At 41.9% G+C, this 26,879-nt stretch overlaps 1 protein-coding gene across 1 annotated transcript in view; it reads right to left on the bottom strand.

Annotated features, from left to right (window-relative positions):
• SLC2A9 (solute carrier family 2 member 9) overlaps positions 1-26,879 on the bottom strand; it is a 447,321-nt gene that overhangs the window by 261,726 nt on the left and 158,716 nt on the right. Inside the window, exons 8-9 of the mRNA XM_040419103.1 lie at positions 5,359-5,546; positions 4,394-4,504 (exon numbers count right to left, since the gene is read on the bottom strand). Of these exons, the coding sequence (XP_040275037.1) occupies positions 4,394-4,504; positions 5,359-5,546 (299 nt within the window). The remainder of the gene's footprint in view (positions 1-4,393; positions 4,505-5,358; positions 5,547-26,879) is intronic.

Raw genomic sequence — 26,879 nt, 5'->3', positions numbered from 1 at the left:
TCTTCAGGAACTCTCCAGTTTGGATCGGGGACAGGTTCTTTAAATTAATAGAAAGAATTATTAATTAACTACTCTGGTGGAGGAAACGTGTAAGACTTGAACTAGAGCATTGGTATAAACCCTTGGAGAGGGGAGGACTTAATCTCCCCTGCTTCAAGGGATACTTTTTAGCTATTTAGCTTTGCTTTTTCCGGGAATGGAATGACAGCCCGCTATGTAGGTATTTACTGAATAAATCGCCATATGATAATTTTTTTTTTCGTTGTTGGAGTCAGATCATTTACCTACTCCGATAAGGAATTTAAATCCGCCAGGAATCTTTTTATGAAGTCATGGTATTCTATTCGATTTTGGTTTGGATTGAAGGGTTCAACGGGATGCACTCCTCTGTGGTATAATAGCACTTTTAAACTTTAATTGAATTAGATAGAGATCCATACTGGCAAAAAAGTAATATATTATATGTGACACAAATAGTAGGTAATGGGGACATAGTCTCATTCACGGTATTATCACAAAAAGAAAAAACACAGAAATTAACATGGTTTCGCTACTTACAGTTAAGATTGGCACTTTTAAGTATTAAAAAAAAAAAAGGCTTGAAATAGACACTTCTACACAACTTAATGATTTGATAGGGAACTTGGTGCATGGTATGAAGATTTCCCAACTTTACAGAAATATAATTAGAGCACGATTTGTAGATACCTGTTCTCCAGGACAGAGGGCTTGGCAAAATGGATGTGCAATGACTTTTCTGGACGATAGGGAAGAGGTATTTCAGGATTTAAAAGTGGTTTCACATAATTTCAATCACGTTGTGGTGCAGTTTAATATTTTGCATAGACTCTATGTTACACCTCTTTGGCTTAAGAGATGTGGTATTAGGAGTGATTCCAACTGCTCGAGGTGTGATATTCCTGATGCGGATTATTTGCATATCTTCTGGTTCTGTTCAGAGCTGAAACAGTATTGGGGGACTATTCATGAATACATAGAGGGAAAGTTGAATATACGGATACCCTTTACTGCTGAATGTTGGGTATTGGGTGATCTTGCCAAGGTGGGGTGTCAGCAGGATAAAAAAAAAACTTCTGTACAAGATAATATTTCTGGCCAGACTGTTAATAGCTCGTTCTTGGTTTGCGCACGATGCTCCTAGTATGAATACATGGCAAAACCTGATAAATACTAATAAGAGATATGAATATATTTTATATAAGCAAAGAAATATCGAGATAAAATGGCTTAAAATTTGGGGAGATTGGAGCCCTTAGAGCTTCCTCCGCTCTCTTCAGTCCTCTCCATCTCTCCCCCGTCTTGTTACGGGGCGGAGGTGGTGAGGGGGGAGGCACCATGGGAGGGGATTGGGAGGGATTGGGAGGTCACTTTTGTTTAAAAAATTTTTAAGATTTATATGTTTTTTATATTACCGATTGTTAAGATTTGAAATATAATAAAGAAAGTTAAAATAAATTAAAAATAAATAAATAAATAAAAAGAGGCTGACATTGTCGCAGGACCAACGTCATGACAACGTGGAGGCGGAAGCGGCGTCACCTGGCCAAGTTGCAGGTGTGGCTGTGCAGGAACCACATTCACCCAGTGGGCCATAAAGGACATATATTGTCCCTGACCGTAGTTACAGCTCCACACGTTGGAGATGTCGCGCAGTGTGCACGTGCCGTCTGCCTTCCTGCTTGCCGCTGCTGCTGTCTATGGCAAAGCAGCAGCAGAGCGGAAGAGAGACAGCACAAGCACACTGCCCGCGCTGTCTCCCCGTACAGCTGATCAGCGGGGGTGCCGGGTGTCGGACCCCTGCCGATCTGATATTGATGACTATACTGTCCTGGACTCAACTCCAGTGACTTCTAGCATATGCGCATTACACATCACTTCACTGCGCATGCGCCCAGTGCTGCTGATGATACGTCCCAAATCAGCAACAGGTCTATATCTCTATATCTCTATTGTTGTTGAAGGGAATTTATCACCTCTATATTTTTACTAATTAAAAAAACTGATAGTGAAACACAGTTTTTCTTAATAATCAGTTTTCATGCTCTGATTGCAGATATCTTTATTCTATTTTTTCTGTACATGATTATGAGGTCTGCTGACAACATTTAAAAGGGCTCTGCAATAATAATGCCATTTTACCAAGTGCCGGCAGTCTGCCCCACTAAGGAGTCATACTTACCTGCTCCCTGACACTCCGACCTCTGCGCAGCCGCTGGTGTCTCTATTTTCTGGTCTCCGCACTGTTTTCTTCCCGCGCCCCATAGGTATGGTCATATGCTCCCCTACAACCAATGACTGGCTTCAACTGTAATGTTGCTACAAGCAGTTATTGGCTGCAGGGGAGTATGTGCGGGGACCAGAAGATGGATACTTTTTGTAATGTACTTTATTAATGCATTTTGAATTTTTACTAGAGATGTCCCTCCTAAAGTGCACCTTTCGCTGTGTGTTTTAACTTCTCAGCGGTGTACGTAGTGCTTCCGTGGGGTTCCGTGCCTCCGTTCCGCACCAACCTTCCGGATTGTGGACCCAGTCAAGTGAATGGATGCGGGGCACACACGGCCGGTGCTCACATATTGCATTTGTGGGCCACTATGCGGGCACTAGCGTTGATCGCGAATATTCTAATTGCGAATTTTTATCGTGAATATCGGCACTTCGAGAATTCGTGAAAATCTAGAATATAGTGCTATATATTCGTAATCGCGAATATTCTAGATTTTTTTTTCCATCAGTAACCTCCTTTCTTGCTTGTGGGCCAATGAGAAGGCTGCAATATCTTTGTCACAGCTTAGCAACATCCCTAGCAACCAATAGGAAAGTTGCCTACCCCTTACTATATAAGAACCTCCCCAGCAGCCATTTTCTGCTGTTTTTTTGCAGTTCTGAGAGAGAGAGCAGTGACATTGCTGTGCTCTGTGCTTTCATCTGGATCCTATTCCTTATACAATTACATTAGTTAGTTAGCTCATATATACAATACAGATAGTGGGAGATAGTCAGTGTAGGTTAGATAGTGATATAGTGTAGCTGATAGGTTCCAGTGCAGGGTGTTAGGTAGTGTGATAGGAATTACTGTTTCTCTGCTGTCCATATATACATACAGACTAGTAATGAGCGGCAGGGGCAATATTCGAATTTGCGATATTTCGCGAATATTTGGTAGAATATTCATATATTTGCGAATTCGAGATTATTTTCTTGATATTCACGTAATGCGTGCAAAATACAGGCGTGGGTCACTATAGCTACATTTTTCAACTGCTAGAAGTTTCCTGAGACTGGAGAAAATGGTTGGCACGGCAGAACATTACAATAGCTTTATATGCAGATAGAGTGCTCCAATATATTTGCGATTACGAAATCAGCACTAATGATCTGGTCTGACTACATATTACTGATTGGCGCACTAAGTATTGTTGTGAACTTGTGACATCACAGAACTATGTATGTAACATGTATGTATGGACAGCAGAGCCTATCAGCTACACTATATCACGATCTAACCTACACTGACTATCTCCTACTAACTATCTGTATTATATATATAAGCTAACTATCTAATGTAATGACACAGGAAAGCACAGAGCACAGCAATGACACCGCTGTCTCTCTCTAAGATCTGCAAAATACTGCATACAAGGGCTGCTGCGGAGGTTCTTATATAGTAAGGGGTAGGCAACTTTCCTATTGGTTGCTAGGGATGTTGCTAAGCTCAGACAAAGACATTGCAGCCTTCTCATTGGCCCACAAGTAAGAAGGGAAGTTACTGATGAAAAAAAAATCTCGAATATTCAAAATTACGAATATATATCACCATATTCTAAATATTCGTGAATTCTCAAAGTGCCGATATTCGCGATTAATATTCGCTATTCAAATATTTGCGCCCAACACTACTACAGACATAGTGCTGTGATGTCACAACAATACTTAGTGCACCAATCAGTAATATCTACTCAGACCTGATAAAATGTGAAGTTGCACGTATTGCGCAAAAAATACGCGCTTCATTAGTGCCGATTTGCGCAATCGCGAAAATAATGACTGGAGATCACGAATTCTAGAATTCTCAAATTAATTGCGAATATTATGCGAAAAAAATCACGAAATATTGCGAAAACGAATATTGCCTATGCCACTTAACAGTAGCAGGCACGGCCTGCATGATCCCTTATTCCGCTTCATAAATCTCCCCAGCGTTCCAATCATTCCAGATGTATTACAAGCTGTTGAAAACTTACAGTAGTCTTATCTGTCTGCAGCAGGACATTTCGCTTATGAGAGGTTTGTACGTTTTACAATGGTCTAGGTCTAGGGTGATCAAATTACATAAGAGGGGTTGAAGAAATCAATGCAAAAGCCTACTTACAGATGCAACAGCAGCCAAAATTTCAATGCCCCCTGTGGATAAGGTGATGTATGGAATAGTTTCAGGCTGTATACCGGCTTCCTTAAATATACTATTTGTATAAAACCAAATCTGTAGTGGATCAAAGAAACAAACATAACAAAAGTTTAACAAGTGTCCATCCAGTAAGAAATGAAGGCAGCGTAGAACTACATGACCCTGCCTCAATATACGGTATGTCCTGCGGCAGAACCCAAAATATATACCACCTTGGTTGTATGATATTGGCCATGCACCACTAGCGGTATATACTTTGTCAGTCTCGGTTCAATCGCCTTAACTTTCCAGATGTTCTTTTTTCATTTTCCAGTTCTGCATTTTATCACCCTAAATTGTTATATTCTGTATTATTTCTACTAGAAGTTATAAATGAATAACCAGTGGTTTGTATTGTGTTACCAGTTACAAGTGTGTCTCTGCGCAGTCTGACATTATCCAATCAGCGCTGCTAATGTCGGACTGTGCAGGGACACCCCCCCCCCTTCCCAACTGGGAACACCCAGATGGACCTTTATTGCAGACTGCTGACAATGTCTAGTAGGAATAATATAGGAATGCCTCAACATATAGGAACAGATGCTTCAGAATTATTACATGGGATATGCAAGTAGTTAGTAAAATAGACATGTCAGGAAAAATTCCAGATCCTCTTTAATACCAACTTGCTTGAGGCTAAAAAAAAAATGTGCATAAAAGCCTCGTTTTGGTGCAAATTTGGTTTCGCAGCAGTCAGGAATAGGCTGCTGGCATACAGCTTCCTGCCAGTAGAGGGCGCATTCCAGGAGCACACTGGAGGTCCTTTTGTGCTTACTGAGGAAAGAGGAGGTCCTGCTATGACTACTGTGGAAAGGAGGGCTCTGCTGTCTCTACTGGGGGAAGAATGGGGAGCAATCATGTGAGTCCTGTAGTATGAGTCCTGTACTTACAGCATTCAGGCCGCACAGCTGGTAAGAAGCCATCGTCACTATGGCGGTAATAATTTGCCACCTTACTGAGCGCATCTTCAAAAGCTCAATTACAGACACCAAACGAGTGTTCCTCTGTATCCTGGTCTCTGCCAGCACATCGTCAACATCTTGAGAAACATCCTTCCTTCCAAGGAATGTGCGGAAAGCTAAATAAAATAAGAATTGCATTCAGTATCAATGAGGATTAGATTCATGGAGGGTAATATACCGTGAAGCAATACATTGTGTATCAGGACCAAGCCAATTTTGGCGAAAACATTTTTGATTTTTTCATCCATACATTCCAAGGGTAATACCTTTTTTATATTTCCATTGACAGAACTGTATAAGGGTCGGCTTCTTTTCTTTCTTTTTTTTGCAGGGAATTGCATTTTTAAAGATATCATTTGATGTTACAAATCTTGAATTGCAAAGCTGTAAACCCTGCCATGGGTTTTTAGTTTTCATTTTAAAGCGTTATATGGCAAAAATGACAACATGGTCTGAGTCACAGTTGCTGTATATTGCAGTAGACTGTCCAATGGACCATTTTTTCCAAAAAGTATTTCAAAGTTTAAAACAAGCCACTGCTTCACCCGATACTGTTCATGCATAAATACCGGCATGCATCTGCACCCAAAAAGGGATCCTTTCTTAACCATTTTAGAATTTTTGATAGCATAAGAAATCCAACAATGCCGTGTGTTATTAATCAGGCTGTTGGTTACCGCCCTCTTCCATTACCCATAGACATGTCACTGTCACTTTGATATTATGTAGTACCCCAGAGTGGGCGCTACCATTCTTCACTCTGCTACTGTCTCTAATGGTTAACAAATAATGTCATCTGTATATCTATTTCCATGTCCTCTCATACTGTGCCTTAATAACATTGCTATGTGACTTGTGTATTGTATTACAAGAAATCGCTGGTCTTGGCCGCACAGTGAAGAAAGAGGGAGAGAGCGTCAGTCCACCACTGTGATGCAGCCGTCACTGCCACCAATGAAACCACAAGGGGAGGGGCCTCTGAAGCTGAAGCACCAATGAAAAAAGCTAATAATTAAAAGAGGAGGAGGGAGGGAACACAAACGAACCAAGGTCCTCTGCTGGCTGTTTCTGAGGTCAGGCAAGCCAGCTAGAGAATGCCAAGTGAAGCAGCAGCTTCTCCACAAGACCACAACCACCACAATTGCTATTTGCCAGTACCAGTCATTATCAGTCCAGGTCCCTGACCCCACAGGGTGTAGCATCAGGTATCCCAGACTGTCCATACTGTACACAAATGATTAGCCTGCCTAAAAATAAAGGCAGGCAAAAACATGAGTGCCACATGGGCCATCAACATTGGGGTTCATGTGACTCATTAACCCCAATCTTGCCACTGCCATGTGTTAAAACATGATGGGGGTCACTTATTTTTAATGTGAGGCACATGCTTTTCTCAATTTGTCCCTATGTGCCCCACATTAAGGCCTCATGCACGCGGCCGTGGCACATATTGTGGACCCGCTGTTTGCACACGGCTGGTGCCCGCATATTGCGGACCCGCTGTTTGCAGGCCGCGGCCAGCAACGGCCGTGTGCGTGAGGTCTTAATGTGAGGCTGTAAATTGCAGCCCCCAATGCACAGAACGGCCGTGTGCAAAAGGCCTAATACTAAGTGACCTCCAAGTACCTCTTGAAATAATGGGCAACATGGGGTTAATGTGAGTTACATGGGGTTAATGTGAGTCCGCAATTACGCACAAGAATAGGACATCCTCTATCTATTTTTGCAGGACCGCGGACCGGAACTACAGATGCGGACAGTAAATGATGTGCTCTCCACATCTGTGTTGTTGGTACAATATTACAAGATTTGGGGGCCCCACTTTTGATTTTGTCCAGGGCCACATATTGTCTGCCCTGACTGTACTCACGTGACTGCAATACAGTATACCTGTAGTCAAGCAGGCTCTCACAGCATCCTAAATCATGAGTTACAGGATCTGAATTCGGTGGAGGAAATGCAGTCATCATATGAAACGTTTCCCAAGGTTAAGGGTACTTTCACACTAGCTGTAAACAATGTCCAGCTCACCTGCTGTCTCTATCCCTTGTATCAACTTCCTGGATGCACGGAGACCTTGGTAAGAAATAGTAGAAATAAAGCGATGGATCCAGTATCGAAGTAAAAAATATAGGAACCCACAATATTTTTAACTTCGATGCTGGATCCATCGCTTTATTTCTACTTTCACACTAGCGTTAGAATAATCCGGCAGGCAGTTCTGTTGCCAGAACTGCCTGCCGGATTCGGAAATCCATATGCAAACGGATATCTTTTTTTCCGGATCCGGTAGACTTATTCATTGAAATACCGGATCTGTCTTTCCGGTATCATTCGGAAAAACTGATCTGGTATTTTTTTTTCACAGCTAGAAAGCACTGCGCATGTGCAGACCGGAAAACCGGATCCAGCGATGCAGTAATTTCTGGAACACTTGGTACCGGATCTGACATTAATACATTTCAATGGCAAGTGTGGTAGTGTTCCGGGATTTTAGCCGGAAAAAAAAAGTAGCATGCTGCGGTATTTTTTCAGGTCAAATACAATACACGGGACGGAACGGAAGACATCCTGATGCATACTGAACAGATTCTTTTCCATTCATACGTTCATTTTTTCCGGTATTGAGATCTTTTACCGTATTTTAATACCGGAAAATAATAATGCTAGTGTGAAAGTACCCTAAGATTTCTACAACACATGTTTAAAGAGGCTCCAAAATTTAAGTATTATTTAATTGAACATAATTCCCCGTCTACTTCATAAAATCCAGCTTCTGTCCAAAAAGTCATCTCACTCAGCTGCTCCCTGTGCCATACAGCTGCAAAAAGGGCCAAATCACTGTCCACATTTGCTTATTTTATTGGTAGCTTAAAGAGGTATTCCCATCTGGGACATTGATGCCATATTTCTAGGATATGCCATTGATGTTTGATACCGTAGGTGAGGGTCCCACCTCTGGAACCTGCTCCTATCTTCAGAATGGGGTCCCCAAAGTGAAGTAAAGAACAATCGAACATGATCGGTCACTCTCCATTCACCGCTTTGGGAGTTCAAAAAATAGCCGTGCGAGCATGGTCAGCAATTTGCAGCAGCCCTATAGTGGTGAATGAAAAGGAAGCCGCGCTTGCCCAGCAATTCTTAGATTTATTCTATAGTTAGATGACAGGTTATACATTAGGTTTAGGGATGAGCGAATAGACTTTGGATGAAACATCGAAAGTCGATTTGCATAAAAAAACTTTGTTCTAATACTGTATGGAGCAGGAGCTATGTACAGTATTAGAATGTATTGGCTCCGATGAGCCGAAGTTATTGCTTCGCAAAGTCTCGCGACACTTCGCGTAATAACTTCATAAAATAATTTGTACCGTAAAAAAAAACATTTCCCGAACTCGGGTTTGGTTCCAAGGTACCATTTGGAACCAAACCCAAGTTCAGGAATCCCTAATTAGGTTATAACGTACTGACAGGAATCATTATTTGAAAAACCTGAGGCCCTGTGGACTGTAAGGCTTGTCCTGTAGGGCAAGTACCAAATAGACCTTCCTCACTTTGAGAACACAGCTATCAGGACTAGAGATTTTCTTGACATTTTTTTCAGGTCTGATTCTAATGAAACAGTCAAAAACTGATATTGTACCAAATTGATTCTACGAAAAAGTGCTGCAATTGGCCTGCAAATTGGTATATGGCACTCTGAGGTCTCCAAAGACAATGACAGCAATAGTAAATATTGTCAGAGTGACCCTAACATATATAGCTATGTGTAAATGCATGGCTGGTAGCGTTAACAGATAGTCCGTTTAAAAACACACTGTGCCATTGCATTGTTTGGATTTTTTTAAATTAAAAACCATTGCATAAATTGTCCCTTATTGGGGGCAGGTGCCTGCTGGTGTTTATACACACAGTAGTATCAGAAAAATCTGTGGCTTGTTCTGAACAAGCGCCCCAAAATTCTCCCTTTTTTTGGAGCAGCAGTGTGGTACATAAGCTCACGGACAAGGCAGGAGATGTGGAGCCGTTTAGCGGTAATAAAATCCTCATAGATTCATGTGCCTGATTCAGTTTGACAAAGGTAATTTTTGGGACACATGCGCAGGACATTTTTGCCCAGTTGAGGGTGAAGATGCCACCCGACACACTGAAAATGCTCTCATGACACTGGAAGCTGGGCAAGACAGTACAGAGATTGCAAAGGAGGCCACTTCCAGCCACTGTTTCAATCTGCCTGCCCAGAAGTCCATGGGGTATGTGCCGGAGAGAGGGCACAGTTACAGTACAGACCAAAAGTTTGGACACACCTTCTCATTCAAAGAGTTTTCTTTATTTTCATGACTATGAAAATTGTAGATTCACACTGAAGGCATCAAAACTATGAATTAACACATGTGGAATTATATACATAACAAACAAGTGTGAAACAACAGAAAATATGTCATATTCTAGGTTCTTCAAAGTAGCAACCTTTTGCTTTGATTAATGCTTTGCACACTCTTGGCATTCTCTTGATGAGCTTCAAGAGGTAGTCCCCTAAAAATAGTTTTCACTTCACAGGTGTGCCCTGTCAGGTTTAATAAGTGGGATTTCTTGCCTTATAAATGGGGTTGGGACCATCAGTTGCGTTGAGGAGAAGTCAGGTGGATACACAGCTGATAGTCCTACTGAATAGACTGTTAGAATTTGTATTATGGCAAGAAAAAAGCAGCTAAGTAAAGAAAAACGAGTGGCCATCATTACTTTAAGAAATGAAGGTCAGTCAGTAAGCCGAAAAATTGGGAAAACTTTGAAAGTAAGGGCTATTTGACCATGAAGGAGAGTGATGGGGTGCTGCGCCAGATCACCTGGCCTCCACAGTCACTAGACCTGAACCCAATTGAGATGGTTTGGGGTGAGCTGGACCGCAGAGTGAAGGCAAAAGGGCCAACAAGTGCTAAGCATCTCTGGGAACTCCTTCAAGACTGTTGAAAGACCATTTCAGGGGACTACCTCTTGAAGCTCATCAAGAGAATGCCAAGAGTGTGCAAAGCAGTAATCAAAGCAAAAGGTGGCTACTTTGAAGAACCTAGAATATGACATATTTTCAGTTGTTTCACACTTGTTTGTTATGTATATAATTCCACATGTGTTAATTCATAGTTTTGATGCCTTCATAGTCATGAAAATAAAGAAAACTCTTTGAATGAGAAGGTGTGTCCAAACTTTTGGTCTGTACTGTATTCAAAAACAAGATAATTTTAAACAAAAAAAAAAAAAAAAGGACAGTGCACCAGAAGTACGAATAACTACACAACATTATTTTTTTTTACAGAAAACAGTTTTTACAGATAGCTGGCCAGAAGTACTACTGCTATAAAGAATTACATTTTAGTAAAGCAGATGAACTGTGCCACATATAGAGAACGAGACAATTTTTACAGGCAGATGGCCAGAAATATTAATGTCTGCTGAATTATATTTGGGTGAAGGCGCAAAACTGTGCAACAATTACCACAGCTAAGAAGTATGGTAGCAACTGCACCACCAGCAACTTGGTCAGGTGGGAGTTCAGCTTTTGCATATAAGCTATTTGCTGGTTGCAAATATTTTTCTCATGGCCACACATTCCATTATGGAATGTCTCAGGATGGAGCAGAAGACAAGGAGGAGGAGTATGAGCACGAGAAGAAGTAGATGATGATGATTATGATGACAAGGACACTGTACTGTTTGTACTACTACTACAGCCATCCACATTCTCACTCAAGGATGATGAAGCACAGGTATTTTGTTTTCCACTGTGTTGTTTACCATATTATTATGAGGCCTATTTAAACAATGACAAGTTACAGGTTTGTTAACTGATTTTTTAAACAGTAGTAAAATTACAAGTGATTTTTTTGGTAATTAACAGACAGAGGCGTAATTAATATCAGTATATTATATCCACAATGCAATAACTGCATCACCTAACAGGAATACTCAATTTAATTTATCAAATCAACAAAAACGAGTACTACTACAATCCTTATAAAAGTATAAAGTATCATTTATTAAACATGATTATAATATTAACACCTTTTCATGATTATAGTAGGGATTTAAATAAATAGGGCTATCATAAATATTCAGTGCAAAAAGAAAAAACGATTGCACATATGCCCTGTCTGCCTCGTTATAATGCATCCCCTGCAGTCCGACTACATATATAAAGTGCACTAGTAAGGGAGGAAAAAGGGGTGATAAAAACACATACATACATTTACCTTCCTGGAACTGACATGAGAGAAAAGTCTATTTATCTTGTCTACATAATAGTGGCAAACATGAAAGAGACCATTCAATAGGTAACATACCTTAAACTGAATGAATATAGCGACTTTCCCTCAACACGCGTTTCGCGTTACTGCTTCTTTAGAAAGAGAGCTTAAAGGGGTTCTGCAGTTTGTTTAAACTGATGATCTATCCTCTGGATAGATCATCCGCATCTGATCGGCAGGGGTCCGACACCCGGGACCCCTGCCGATCAGCTGTTTGAGAAGGCAGCGGAGCTCCAGGAGCGCCGTGGTCTTCTCACTGTTTAACGCAGGCCCAGTGAAGTCACGGCTAGTATCAACTGGCCTGGGCGGGGCTAAGCTCCATTCAAGTAAACAGAGCTTAGTCACGCCCAGGCCAGTTGATACTAGTCGTGACGTTACTGGGCCTGCGGTAAACAGCGAGAAGGCCGCTGCGCTACTGCCAGCGCCGCTGCCTTCTCAAACAGCTGATCGCCGGGGGTCCCAGGTGTCGGACCCCTCTGATCAGATGCTAATAATCTATCCAGAGGATAGAGCATTAGTTTAAACAAACTGCAGAACCCCTTTAATTAACTATCCCTCCTCTTCTAAGAACACATTGCACATTGGTATTGACAATTTACAACGGTTTATTAACCACCTCAGCCCCCAGTGCTTAAACACCCTGAAAGACCAGGCCACTTTTTACACTTCTGACCTACACTACTTTCACCGTTTATTGCTCGGTCATGCAACTTACCACCCAAATGGATTTTACCTCCTTTTCTTCTCACTAATAGAGATTTCATTTGGTGGTATTTCATTGCTGCTGACATTTTTACTTTTTTTGTTATTAATCGAAATTTAACGATTTTTTTGCAAAAAAATGACATTTTTCACTTTCAGTTGTCAAATTTTGCAGAAAAAACGAGATCCATATATAAATTTTGCTCTAAATTTATTGTTCTACATGTCTTTGATAAAAAAAAAATGTTTGGGTAAAAAAAAAATGGTTTGGGTAAAAGTTATAGCGTTTACAAACTATGGTACAAAAATGTGAATTTCCGCTTTTTGAAGCAGCTCTGACTTTCTGAGCACCTGTCATGTTTGCTGAGGTTCTACAATGGCCAGACAGTACAAACACCCCACAAATGACCCCATTTCGGAAAGTACACACCCTAAGGTATTCGCTGATGGGCATAGTGAGTTCATAGAACTTTTTATTTTTTGTCACGGAAAAGTTAGCGGAAAATGATGATTTTTATTTTTTTTCTTACAAAGTCTCATATTCCACTAACTTGTGACAAAAAATAAAAAGTTCTATGAACTCACTATGCCCATCACGAAATACCTTGGGGTCTCTTCTTTCCAAAATGGGGTCACTTGTGGGGTAGTTATACTGCCCTGGCATTCTAGGGGCCCAAATGTGTGGTAAGGAGTTTGAAATCAAATTCTGTAAAAAATGACGAGTGAAATCCGAAAGGTGCTCTTTGGAATATGGGCCCCTTTGCCCACCTAGGCTGCAAAAAAGTGTCACACATCTGGTATCTCTGTATTCAGGAGAAGTTGAGGAATGTGTTTTGGGGTGTCTTTTTACATATACCCATGCTGGGTGAGATAAATATCTTGGTCAAATGCCAACTTTGTATAAAAAAATGGGAAAAGTTGTCTTTTGCCAAGATATTTCTCTCACCCAGCATGGGTATATGTAAAATGACACCCCAAAACACATTCCCCACCTTCTCCTGAGTACGGAGATACCAGATGTGTGACACTTTTTTGCAGCCTAGGTGGGCAAAGGGGCCCATATTCCAAAGAGCACCTTTCTGATTTCACAGGTCATTTTTTACAGAATTTGATTTCAAACTCCTTACCACACATTTGGGCCCCTAGAATGCCAGGGCAGTATAACTACCCCACAAGTGACCCCATTTTGGAAAGAAGACACCCCAAGGTATTCTGTGAGGGGCATGGCGAGTTCCTAGAATTTTTTATTTTTTGTCACAAGTTAGTGGAAAATGATGATTTTTTTTTTTTTCATACAAAGTCTCATATTCCACTAACTTGTGACAAAAAATAAAAACTTCCATGAACTCACTATGCCCATCAGCGAATACCTTGGGGTCTCTTCTTTCCAAAATGGGGTCACTTGTGGGGTAGTTATACTGCCCTGGCATTCTAGGGGCCCAAATGTGTGGTAAGGAGTTTGAAATCAAATTCTGTAAAAAATGACCTGTGAAATCCGAAAGGTGCTCTTTGGAATATGGGCCCCTTTGCCCACCTAGGCTGCAAAAAAGTGTCACACATCTGGTATCTCTGTATTCAGGAGAAGTTGAGGAATGTGTTTTGGGGTGTCTTTTTACATATACCCATGCTGGGTGAGATAAATATCTTGGTCAAATGCCAACTTTGTATAAAAAAATGGGAAAAGTTGTCTTTTGCCAAGATATTTCTCTCACCCAGCATGGGTATATGTAAAATGACACCCCAAAACACATTCCCCACCTTCTCCTGAGTACGGAGATACCAGATGTGTGACACTTTTTTGCAGCCTAGGTGGGCAAAGGGGCCCATATTCCAAAGAGCACCTTTCGGATTTCACTCGTCATTTTTTACAGAATTTGATTTCAAACTCCTTACCACACATTTGGGCCCCTAGAATGCCAGGGCAGTATAACTACCCCACAAGTGACCCCATTTTGGAAAGAAGACACCCCAAGGTATTCTGTGAGGGGCATGGCGAGTTCCTAGAATTTTTTATTTTTTGTCACAAGTTAGTGGAAAATGATGATTTTTTTTTTTTTCATACAAAGTCTCATATTCCACTAACTTGTGACAAAAAATAAAAACTTCCATGAACTCACTATGCCCATCAGCGAATACCTTGGGGTCTCTTCTTTCCAAAATGGGGTCACTTATGGGGTAGTTATACTGCCCTGGCATTCTAGGGGCCCAAATGTGTGGTAAGGAGTTTGAAATCAAATTCTGTAAAAAATGACCTGTGAAATCCGAAAGGTGCTCTTTGGAATGTGGGCCCCTTTGCCCACCTAGGCTGCAAAAAAGTGTCACACATCTGGTATCTCTGTATTCAGGAGAAGTTGAGGAATGTGTTTTGGGGTGTCTTTTCACATATACCCATGCTGGGTGAGATAAATATCTTGGTCAAATGCCAACTTTGTATAAAAAAATGGTAAAAGTTGTCTTTTGCCAAGATATTTCTCTCACCCAGCATGGGTATATGTAAAATGACACCCCAAAACACATTCCCCACCTTCTCCTGAGTACGGAGATACCAGATGTGTGACACTTTTTTGCAGCCTAGGTGGGCAAAGGGGCCCATATTCCAAAGAGCACCTTTCTGATTTCACAGGTCATTTTTTACAGAATTTGATTTCAAACTCCTTACCACACATTTGGGCCCCTAGAATGCCAGGGCAGTATAACTACCCCACAAGTGACCCCATTTTGGAAAGAAGACACCCCAAGGTATTCTGTGAGGGGCATGGCGAGTTCCTAGAATTTTTTATTTTTTGTCACAAGTTAGTGGAAAATGATGATTTTTTTTTTTTTTTCATACAAAGTCTCATATTCCACTAACTTGTGACAAAAAATAAAAACTTCCATGAACTCACTATGCCCATCAGCGAATACCTTGGGGTCTCTTCTTTCCAAAATGGGGTCACTTGTGGGGTAGTTATACTGCCCTGGCATTCTAGGGGCCCAAATGTGTGGTAAGGAGTTTGAAATCAAATTCTGTAAAAAATGACCTGTGAAATCCGAAAGGTGCTCTTTGGAATATGGGCCCCTTTGCCCACCTAGGCTGCAAAAAAGTGTCACACATCTGGTATCTCTGTATTCAGGAGAAGTTGAGGAATGTGTTTTGGGGTGTCTTTTTACATATACCCATGCTGGGTGAGATAAATATCTTGGTCAAATGCCAACTTTGTTTAAAAAAATGGGAAAAGTTGTCTTTTGCCAAGATATTTCTCTCACCCAGCATAGGTATATGTAAAATGACACCCCAAAACACATTCCCCACCTTCTCCTGAGTACGGAGATACCAGATGTGTGACACTTTTTTGCAGCCTAGGTGGGCAAAGGGGCCCATATTCCAAAGAGCACCTTTCGGATTTCACTCGTCATTTTTTACAGAATTTGATTTCAAACTCCTTACCACACATTTGGGCCCCTAGAATGCCAGGGCAGTATAACTACCCCACAAGTGACCCCATTTTGGAAAGAAGACACCCCAAGGTATTCTGTGAGGGGCATGGCGAGTTCCTAGAATTTTTTATTTTTTGTCACAAGTTAGTGGAAAATGATGATTTTTTTTTTTTTCATACAAAGTCTCATATTCCACTAACTTGTGACAAAAAATAAAAACTTCCATGAACTCACTATGCCCATCAGCGAATACCTTGGGGTCTCTTCTTTCCAAAATGGGGTCACTTGTGGGGTAGTTATACTGCCCTGGCATTCTAGGGGCCCAAATGTGTGGTAAGGAGTTTGAAATCAAATTCTGTAAAAAATGACCTGTGAAATCCGAAAGGTGCTCTTTGGAATGTGGGCCCCTTTGCCCACCTAGGCTGCAAAAAAGTGTCACACATCTGGTATCTCTGTATTCAGGAGAAGTTGAGGAATGTGTTTTGGGGTGTCTTTTCACATATACCCATGCTGGGTGAGATAAATATCTTGGTCAAATGCCAACTTTGTATAAAAAAATGGTAAAAGTTGTCTTTTGCCAAGATATTTCTCTCACCCAGCATGGGTATATGTAAAATGACACCCCAAAACACATTCCCCACCTTCTCCTGAGTACGGAGATACCAGATGTGTGACACTTTTTTGCAGCCTAGGTGGGCAAAGGGGCCCATATTCCAAAGAGCACCTTTCTGATTTCACAGGTCATTTTTTACAGAATTTGATTTCAAACTCCTTACCACACATTTGGGCCCCTAGAATGCCAGGGCAGTATAACTACCCCACAAGTGACCCCATTTTGGAAAGAAGAGACCCCAAGGTATTCGGTGATGGGCATAGTGAGTTCATGGAAGTTTTTATTTTTTGTCACAAGTTAGTGGAATATGAGACTTTGTATGAAAAAAAATAAAAATAAAAAAGTCATCATTTTCCACTAACTTGTGACAAAAAATAAAAAATTCTAGGAACTCGCCATGCCCCTCACGGAATACCTTGGGGTGTCTTCTTTCCAAAATGGGGTCACTTGTGGGGTAGTTATACTGCCCTGGCATTTTCCAGGGGCCCTAATGTGTGGTAAGTAGGTTAATGACCTGTGAAATCCGAAAGGTGCTCTTTGGAATGTGGGCCCCTTTGCCCACCTAGGCTGCAAAAAAGTGTCACACATCTGGTATCTCCGTACTCAGGAGAAGGTGGGGAATGTGTTTTGGGGTGTCATTTTACATATACCCATGCTGGGTGAGAGAAATATCTTGGCAAAAGACAACTTTTCCCATTCTTTTATACAAAGTTGGCATTTGACCAAGATATTTATCTCACCCAGCATGGGTATATGTAAAAAGACACCCCAAAACACATTCCTCAACTTCTCCTGAATACAGAGATACCAGATGTGTGACACTTTTTTGCAGCCTAGGTGGGCAAAGGTGCCCAAATTCCTTTTAGGAGGGCATTTTTAGACATTTGGATACCAGACTTCTTCTCATGCTTTGGGGCCCCTAAAATGCCAGGGCAGTATAAATACCCCACATGTGACCCCATTTTGGAAAGAAGACACCCCAAGGTATTCAATGAGGGGCATGGCGAGTTCATTGAAAAAAAAAAATTTTGGCACAAGTTAGCGGAAATTGATTTTTTTGATTTTGTTCTCACAAAGTCTCCCTTTCCGCTAACTTGGGACAAAAATTTCAATCTTTCATGGACTCAATATGCCCCTCAGCGAATACCTTGGGGTGTCTTATTTCCAAAATGGTGTTATTTGTGGGGTGTTTGTACTGCCCTGGCATTTGAGGGTCTCCGCAATCATTACATGCATGCCCAGCATTAGGAGTTTCTGCTATTCTCCTTATATTGAGCATACGGGTAATGAGATTTTTTTTTTCCGTTCAGCCTCTGGGCTGAAAGAAAAAAATGAACGGCACAGATTTCTTCATTCGCATCGATCAATGTGGATGAAAAAATCTCTGCCAAAAAAAGAAAAAGGAGGGGAAAGGCGTCTGCCAGGACATAGGAGCTCCGCCCAACATCCATACCCACTTCAGCTCGTATGCCCTGGCAAACCAGATTTCTCCATTCACATCAATCGATGTGGATGAATAAATCATTGCCGGGATTTTTTTTTTTATATATATACAAAGTGTTTGCCAAAGTATATGAACACCGCCACCTCCTCAGCTCATATGCCTCGGCAAACATATCTTTTACTGCAGAGGAGAAATCTCGTCTTGCAGCGCCGCATACACCGACTTGCGTGTAATCTGACAGCAGCGCAATGCTTCTGTCCGAATGCACATCAGTGCTGCAGCTGGTTGATCGGTTGGTCCACCTGGAAGGTAAAAAAAACAAAACAAAAAAGAAAAAACCAGGCCGCAAAGCAATAACTTTATTAACTTTAGAACAGAACATATTAACTTTTTTTTAACTTTTTTAACTTTTTTACTTACCGGTAATTTTTTTTTTGTTTAGTTTTTTTTACCTTTATAGAACAAACCTCTCCTTCCCCATTGGACAATGTGCAAAGCGCAAATCGCCCAAAGATGTGGCGAAGTACGTTATGCACTTTATCCCAGGTGAAAGGAGAGGTTTGCAGCAGCTGAGAGTAAAAGGGCCCTAATAGCCCTGTGTGCCTGTCCTGTGAGATGCAATCCCTATGCTAGGTGTACCTGTGTGTGGTACTTCCGGAAACACTCACCAAAGCATAGGGCAGGGTGGTCAGGACAGTCAGGACAGAAATAGCGGGTGTCACGCCTTATTCCACTCCTGCTACAGACACAACATCTTTTTCGGGGTGACGGTTGGGTTGAGGTACCAGGAACGACACTGGGGAAATGTCGCTCGTGTAGACGGCTAACTACACTGGTGGATGGGGCCACGGAACCTCCTGGGTAAAGGAGGTTCTCGATGATCTCTTCCTGGAATTTGAGGAAAGATTGTGTTCTCCCAGCCTTACTGTAGAGAACAAAACTATTGTACAGCGCCAATTGAATTAAATATACAGATACCTTCTTATACCAGCGTCTGGTTCTGCGGGAAACTAAATACGGAGACAACATCTGGTCATTGAAGTCCACCCCTCCCATGAGCGCATTATAGTCGTGGACACAGAGGGGCTTTTCAATGACACGGGTTGCTCGCTCAATTTGGATTGTCGTGTCTGCGTGAATGGATGAGAGCATGTAAACGTCACGCTTGTCTCTCCATTTCACCGCGAGCAGTTCTTCGTTACACAAGGCAGCCCTCTCCCCCCTTGCAAGACGGGTGGTTACAAGCCGTTGGGGGAAGCCCACGCGACTAGTTCGCGCGGTGCCACAGGCGCAAATCCGTTCTAGAAACAAATGCCTAAAGAGGGCCACACTTGTGTAAAAATTGTCCACATAAAGATGGTACCCCTTGCCGAATAAGGGTGACACCAAGTCCCAGACTGTCTTCCCACTGCTCCCCAGGTAGTCAGGGCAACCGACCGGCTCCAGGGTCTGATCTTTTCCCTCATAGATTCGAAATTTGTGGGTATAGCCTGTGGCCCTTTCACAGAGCTTATACAATTTGACCCCATACCGGGCACGCTTGCTTGGGATGTACTGTTTGAAGCCAAGGCGCCCGGTAAAATGTATTAGGGACTCGTCTACGCAGATGTTTTGCTCGGGGGTATACAAATCTGCAAATTTCTGGTTGAAATGGTCTATGAGGGGCCGAATTTTGTGGAGCCGGTCAAAAGCTGGGTGGCCTCTGGGACGGGAGGTGGTGTTGTCGCTAAAATGCAGGAAACGGAGGATGGCCTCAAATCGTGCCCTGGACATAGCAGCAGAGAACATGGGCATGTGATGAATCGGGTGCGTGGACCAATATGACCGCAATTCATGCTTTTTTGTCAGGCCCATGTTGAGGAGAAGGCCCAAAAAAATTTTAATTTCGGAAACTTGGACTGGTTTCCACCGGAAAGGCTGGGCATAAAAGCTTCCCGGGTTGGCGGATATAAATTGTGTGGCATACCGGTTTGTCTCTGCCACGACTAAGTCCAAGAGCTCCGCAGTCAACAACAGCTCAAAAAATCCCAGGGCCGAACCGATTTGAGCTGTCTCAACCCGAACTCCAGACTGGGCGGTGAAAGGGGGAACTACAGGTGCGGCTGAAGTTGGTGACTGCCAATCAGGGTTTGCCAGCACCTCAGGGATTCTAGGGGCTCTACGGGCCTGTCTGTCCGGTGGCTGCGACGGGGTAACTAGTGCACGTGCCACCGTACCAGCTTCAACTGCCCTTCTGGTGCTCGCCACGTCACCATGTTGTACGGCAGTGCTGGTACTAGGTCCAGGGAGGGCTGCGCTGCTGGTGTATGCCTCACCACGTGATCCGGCAGCGACAGCCCCACTCTGCTGCTCTTGAAGCGGATCCTGCGCAACCTGTGGTCTAGCGACACGGGGCCGGGTACGCCTGGTGCTGCCAGGGACCTCCACCTCCTCGTCCGAACTTTGGGTCAGAGAGCCACTGCTTTCCACAGGTTCATATTCTGACCCGCTAGATTCGTCAGATGAGGGTTCCCACTCCTCATCCGACTGGGTCAGAATCCTGTAGGCCTCTTCAGAAGAATACCCCCTGTTTGACATTTTGGACTACTAAATTTAGGGGTATTCCCTGAGACTACCCAAGAAAAAAAGCAAGCCTGTCTTACAAAGGGGAGGCTAGCGAAGTACCGGAGGCCGCTGCGGTTGATAAAAAATATCAAAACTGATTTTTTTATCGCCGCAGTGCGTGTAAAATGAATGTGCAGTGATCAAAAAATATATATTTTTTGTCACTGCGGTGGGGCGGGCGTGGGTGAACGCACGTGTGGGCAACCGATCAGGCCTGATCGGGCAAACACTGCGTTTTGGGTGGAGGGCGAACTAAAGTGACACTAATACTATTATAGATCTGACCGTGATCAGTTTTGATCACTTACAGATACTATAAAAGTACAAATGCTGATTAGCGATACGCTATTCAGCGAATAAAAGTGACTGCGGTGCGGTGGGGTGGGCGCTAACTGACGCTAACTACCTAACCAAGGGGCCTAAACTATCCCTAAAACCTAACAGCCAATACCAGTGAAAAAAAAAAAGTGACAGTTTACACTGATCACTTTTTTTCCTTTCACTAGTGATTGACAGGGGCGATCAAAGGGGTGATCAAAGGGTTAATTGGGGTGCAGGGGGGTGATCTGGGGCTAAGGTGTAGTGTTTGGTGTACTCACAGTTCAGTCTGCTCCTGTGCTGGATCCAACCGACGAAAAGGACCAGCACAGGAGCAGACAAGCCATATAACAGATCATATTTACTAATATGATCTGTTATATGACTTTTGATTGGATTTTTTGAAAATCGCCAGCCTGCCAGCCAATGATCGTTGCTGGCAGGCTGGTGACGAACTTGTTCTTTGAATTTTGCCGGCCCGCGATGCGCATGCGCGGGCCGGCTTTGAGCGAAATCTCGCGTCTCGCGAGATGACGCGTATATGCGTGATTGTGCGCAGCGCTGCCACCTCCGGAACGCGAATCTGCGTAGAGCGGTCCGGAGGTGGTTAATGCAGTAAAGTTTGTTGAATTAAACTGGTATATTAACACAGTAAAATTTGTTGAATTAAACTCCTTTATTAACGCAGTAAAATGCATTGAATTAAACAAGTATATTAATGAATAAAATGCATTCAATTAAACTGATATACAGGGAGTGCAGAATTATTAGGCAAATGAGTATTTTGACCACATCATCCTCTTTATGCATGTTGTCTTACTCCAAGCTGTATAGGCTCGAAAGCCTACTACCAATTAAGCATATTAGGTGATGTGCATCTCTGTAATGAGAAGGGGTGTGGTCTAATGACATCAACACCCTATATTAGGTGTGCATAATTATTAGGCAACTTCCTTTCCTTTGGCAAAATGGGTCAAAAGAAGGACTTGACAGGCTCAGAAAAGTCAAAAATAGTGAGATATCTTGCAGAGGGATGCAGCACTCTTAAAATTGCAAAGCTTCTGAAGCGTGATCATCGAACAATCAAGCGTTTCATTCAAAATAGTCAACAGGGTCGCAAGTAGCGTGTGGAAAAACCAAGGCGCAAAATAACTGCCCATGAACTGAGAAAAGTCAAGCGTGCAGCTGCCAAGATGCCACTTGCCACCAGTTTGGCCATATTTCAGGGCTGCAACATCACTGGAGTGCCCAAAATCACAAGGTGTGCAATACTCAGAGACATGGCCAAGTTAAGAAAGGCTGAAAGACGACCACCACTGAACAAGACACACAAGCTGAAACGTCAAGACTGGGCCAAGAAATATCTCAAGACTGATTTTTCTAAGGTTTTATGGACTGATGAAATGAGAGTGAGTCTTGATGGGCCAGATGGATGGGCCCGTGGCTGGATTGGTAAAGGGCAGAGAGCTCCAGTCCGACTCAGACGCCATCAAGGTGGAGGTGGAGTACTGGTTTGGGCTGGTATCATCAAAGATGAGCTTGTGGGGCCTTTTCGGGTTGAGGATGGAGTCAAGCTCAACTCCCAGTCCTACTGCCAGTTTCTGGAAGACACCTTCTTCAAGCAGTGGTACAGGAAGAAGTCTGCATCCTTCAAGAAAAACATGATTTTCATGCAGGACAATGCTCCATCACACGCGTCCAAGTACTCCACAGCGTGGCTGGCAAGAAAGGGTATAAAAGAAGAAAATCTAATGACATGGCCTCCTTGTTCACCTGATCTGAACCCCATTGAGAACCTGTGGTCCATCATCAAATGTGAGATTTACAAGGAGGGAAAACAGTACACCTCTCTGAACAGTGTCTGGGAGGCTGTGGTTGCTGCTGCACGCAATGTTGATGGTGAACAGATCAAAACACTGACAGAATCCATGGATGGCAGGCTTTTGAGTGTCCTTGCAAAGAAAGGTGGCTATATTGGTCACTGATTTGTTTTTGTTTTGTTTTTGAATGTCAGAAATGTATATTTGTGAATGTTGAGATGTTATATTGGTTTCACTGGTAAAAATAAATAATTGAAATGGGTATATATTTGTTTTTTGTTAAGTTGCCTAATAATTATGCACAGTAATAGTCACCTGCACACACAGATATCCCCCTAAAATAGCTAAAACTAAAAACAAACTAAAAACTACTTCCAAAAATATTCAGCTTTGATATTAATGAGTTTTTTTGGGTTCATTGAGAACATGGTTGTTGTTCAATAATAAAATTAAACCTCAAAAATACAACTTGCCTAATAATTCTGCACTCCCTGTATTAATGTAGTAAAATGTGTTAAATAAAGCTAATATATTGACACAGTAAAATGTGTTGCATTAAACAATTGCGCAGCTTATCTGGTGAAACGTATGCTGCTGGAGGTACTGGGAATAGGCATATAAAAACACTTATGAACTGTAGAATCTTCAGTTTTTTGTTTCTTAACCGCTTAATGCAAAACGCTGTGCATGTACAGTGGGGGATGCATTGCCAGAATGCATTCCACCGTACATGCACGGCGGGCTGATCGGGTGGGTGCAGGAGCTGCCGCGTCGTAACAACCTTCTCTATAAAAACATTGCATGAGTTAACCCTTCAGGTGAACACAATAAAAAAAATCTAATAAAAATGGTATCAAAAAGCCATTTTGTCACTTTACATCACAAAAATAGCAAGCGATCAAACAGTCATACGCATCCCAAAATAGTGCCAATCAAACCGTCATCTCATCCCACAAAAATGATACCCTACCTAAGACAATCACTAAAAAAAAAAAAAAAAATGGCTCTCAGACTATGGAGACATTAAAACATGATTTTTTTGTTGGTTTCAAAAAAGATATTATTGTGTAAAACTTAAATAAATAAATAAAAAGTATACATATTAGGTATTGCCACGTCCGTAACGACCTGCTCTATAAAAATATCCCATGACCTAATCCCTCAGGTAAACACCGTAAAAAATAAAAAATAAAACTGTGTCAAAAAAGGTATTTTTTTGACACCTTACATCACAAAAGTGTAGTACCAAGTGATCAAAAAGTCAAAAGCACCCCAAAATTGTACCAATCAAACTGTCATCTCGTCCCGCAAAAAATGAGCCTCTACCTAAGACAATTGCCCAAAAAATAAAAAAAACTATGGCTCTCAGAATATGGAGACACTAAAACATGATTTTTTTTTGCTTCAAAAATGCTGTTATTGTGAGTGTGAGTCAGACTCACAGACACAGTCAGCTCCAGTCCCAGCTGCCGCCCATGGCCCATGGTCGCACAGCACACGCAGGCTGGGGCGGGCAGCCGGTGGCGCAACTCGCAAGTAAGTGATTTTAAAAAAAAAGGTTCATTTTTCTGCCCTTCCCTTCTCTGCGCAGGGTGCGCCCTAAGGCAGCCGCTTGGTCTGCCTTATTATAGCGCCGGCCCTGATTGTGTAAAACTTAAATAAGTATACATATTAGGTATTGCCACGTCCGTAACGACCTGCTCTATAAAAAAATAAAATCACATGACCTAACCCCTCAGGTGAACATTGTAAAAAAAAGAATGGTATCAAAAAGCCATTTTGTCACTTTACATCACAAAAAGTGTAATAGCAAGCAATCAAACAGTCATGCGCACCCCAAAATAGTACCAATCAAACCATCATCTCATACTGAAAAAAATTAGCCCCTACATAAGACAGTCGTCCAAAAAAAAAAAATGGCTTTCAGAATATGGAGACACAAAAAATGCTTTATTATGTAAAACTGAAAAAAACAACCAAAATTTGCTATTGTCGCGTCTGTAACAACCTGCTCTATAAAAATAGCTCATTATCTAATCTGTCAGATGAACGTTGTTAAAATAAAAAAATAAAGATAGTTCCAAAACAGCTATTTTTTTGTTACCTTGTCTCACAAAAAGTGTAATATAGAGCAACCAAAAATCATCTGTACCCTAAAATAGTACCAACAAAACCAGTAGTTTACAAAATGGGGTCACTTTTTTAGAGTTTCTACTCTAGGGGTGCATCAGGGGGTCTTTAAATGTGACATGGCAAATTAAAATTATCCCAGTGAAATCTGCCTTTCAAAAACCATTCTCGTGGAACACCTAAAGGGTTAACAACGTTTGTAAAATCAGTTTTGAATACCTTGAGGGGTGTAGTTTCTACTGCTTGAGAAAGGCTCTGTGTTCGAGCCTCAATGTGCCACTGTGGCTGAATAAATCACGATTTTCTATTTTGGAAGTGCTGTCCATTTCCTTCTATATATATATACACTCACCTAAAGAATTATTAGGAACACCATACTAATACGGTGTTGGACCCCCTTTTGCCTTCAGAACTGCCTTAATTCTACGTGGCATTGATTCAACAAGGTGCTGATAGCATTCTTTAGAAATGTTGGCCCATATTGATAGGATAGCATCTTGCAGTTGGTGGAGATTTGAGGGATGCACATCCAGGGCACGAAGCTCCCGTTCCACCACATCCCAAAGATGCTCTATTGGGTTGAGATCTGGTGACTGTGGGGGCCATTTTAGTACAGTGAACTCATTGTCATGTTCAAGAAACCAATTTGAAATGATTCGAGCTTTGTGACATGGTGCATTATCCTGCTGGAAGTAGCCATCAGAGGATGGATACATGTTCTCATTCTGTTTACACCAAATTCGGACTCTACCATTTGAATGTCTCAGCAGAAATCGAGACTCATCAGACCAGGCAACATTTTTCCAGTCTTCAACAGTCCAATTTTGGTGAGCTCGTGCAAATTGTAGCCTCTTTTTCCTATTTGTAGTGGAGATGAGTGGTACCCTGTGGGGTCTTCTGCTGTTGTAGCCCATCCGCCTCAAGGTTGTGCATGTTGTGGCTTCACAAATGCTTTGCTGCATACCTCGGTTGTAACGAGTGGTTATTTCAGTCAACGTTGCTCTTCTATCAGCTTGAATCAGTCGGCCCATTCTCCTCTGACCTCTAGCATCCACAAGGCATTTTCGCCCACAGGACTGCCGCATACTGGATGTTTTTCCCTTTTCACACCATTCTTTGTAAACCCTAGAAATGGTTGTGCGTGAAAATCTCAGTAACTGATCAGATTGTGAAATACTTAGACCGGCTCATCTGGCACCAACAACAATGCCACGCTCAAAATTGCTTAAATCACCTTTCTTTCCCATTCTGACATTCAGTTTGGAGTTCAGGAGATTGTCTTGACCAGGACCACACCCCTAAATGCATTGAAGCAACTGCCATGTGATTGGTTGACTAGATAATTGCATTAATGAGAAATAGAACTGGTGTTCCTAATAATTCTTTAGGTGAGTGTATATTAACATAGAAACATAGAAACATAGAAACATAGAATGTGTCGGCAGATAAGAACCATTTGGCCCATCTAGTCTGCCCAATATACTGAATACTATGAATAGCCCCTGGCCCTATCTTATATGAAGGATGGCCTTATGCCTATCCCATGCATGCTTAAACTCCTTCACTGTATTTGCAGCTACCACTTCTGCAGGAAGGCTATTCCATGCATCCACTACTCTCTCAGTAAATTAATACTTCCTGATATTACTTTTAAACCTTTGCCCCTCTAATTTAACACTATGTCCTCTTGTAGCAGTTTTTCTTCTTTTAAATATTCTCTCCTCTTTTACCTTGTTGATTCCCTTTATGTATTTAAAAGTTTCTATCATATCCCCTCTGTCTCGTCTTTCTTCCAAGCTATACATATATATATATTGTGGAGTACTGCCTTCTGTAGTTTTGTAGGCTAGAAGTAGATTCAACAGATCAAAAAGCAAGATAAAGGGGTAAACACAGAACATCAAAAACCAGCTAACATATATAAACTGGAATATATGATATTTCACTAACAGAATTTGGTACAGCTTCAAAGGACTAGGAAACATTCAGAAGCATACTGTACGTAGGTAAAGGCACTTGGAAAAGTTGACTACAAAGTACTGACCTACTTTTATTCCTAACCTCCCAGGAATTGAAAAGAGCTAAGCTAGAGCTAGTAA

The sequence above is a fragment of the Bufo bufo genome, chromosome 2, assembly GCF_905171765.1.
Source record: "Bufo bufo chromosome 2, aBufBuf1.1, whole genome shotgun sequence".
Classification (NCBI taxonomy): domain Eukaryota; kingdom Metazoa; phylum Chordata; class Amphibia; order Anura; family Bufonidae; genus Bufo; species Bufo bufo.
This window is presented reverse-complemented; position numbering and strand designations above follow the sequence as displayed.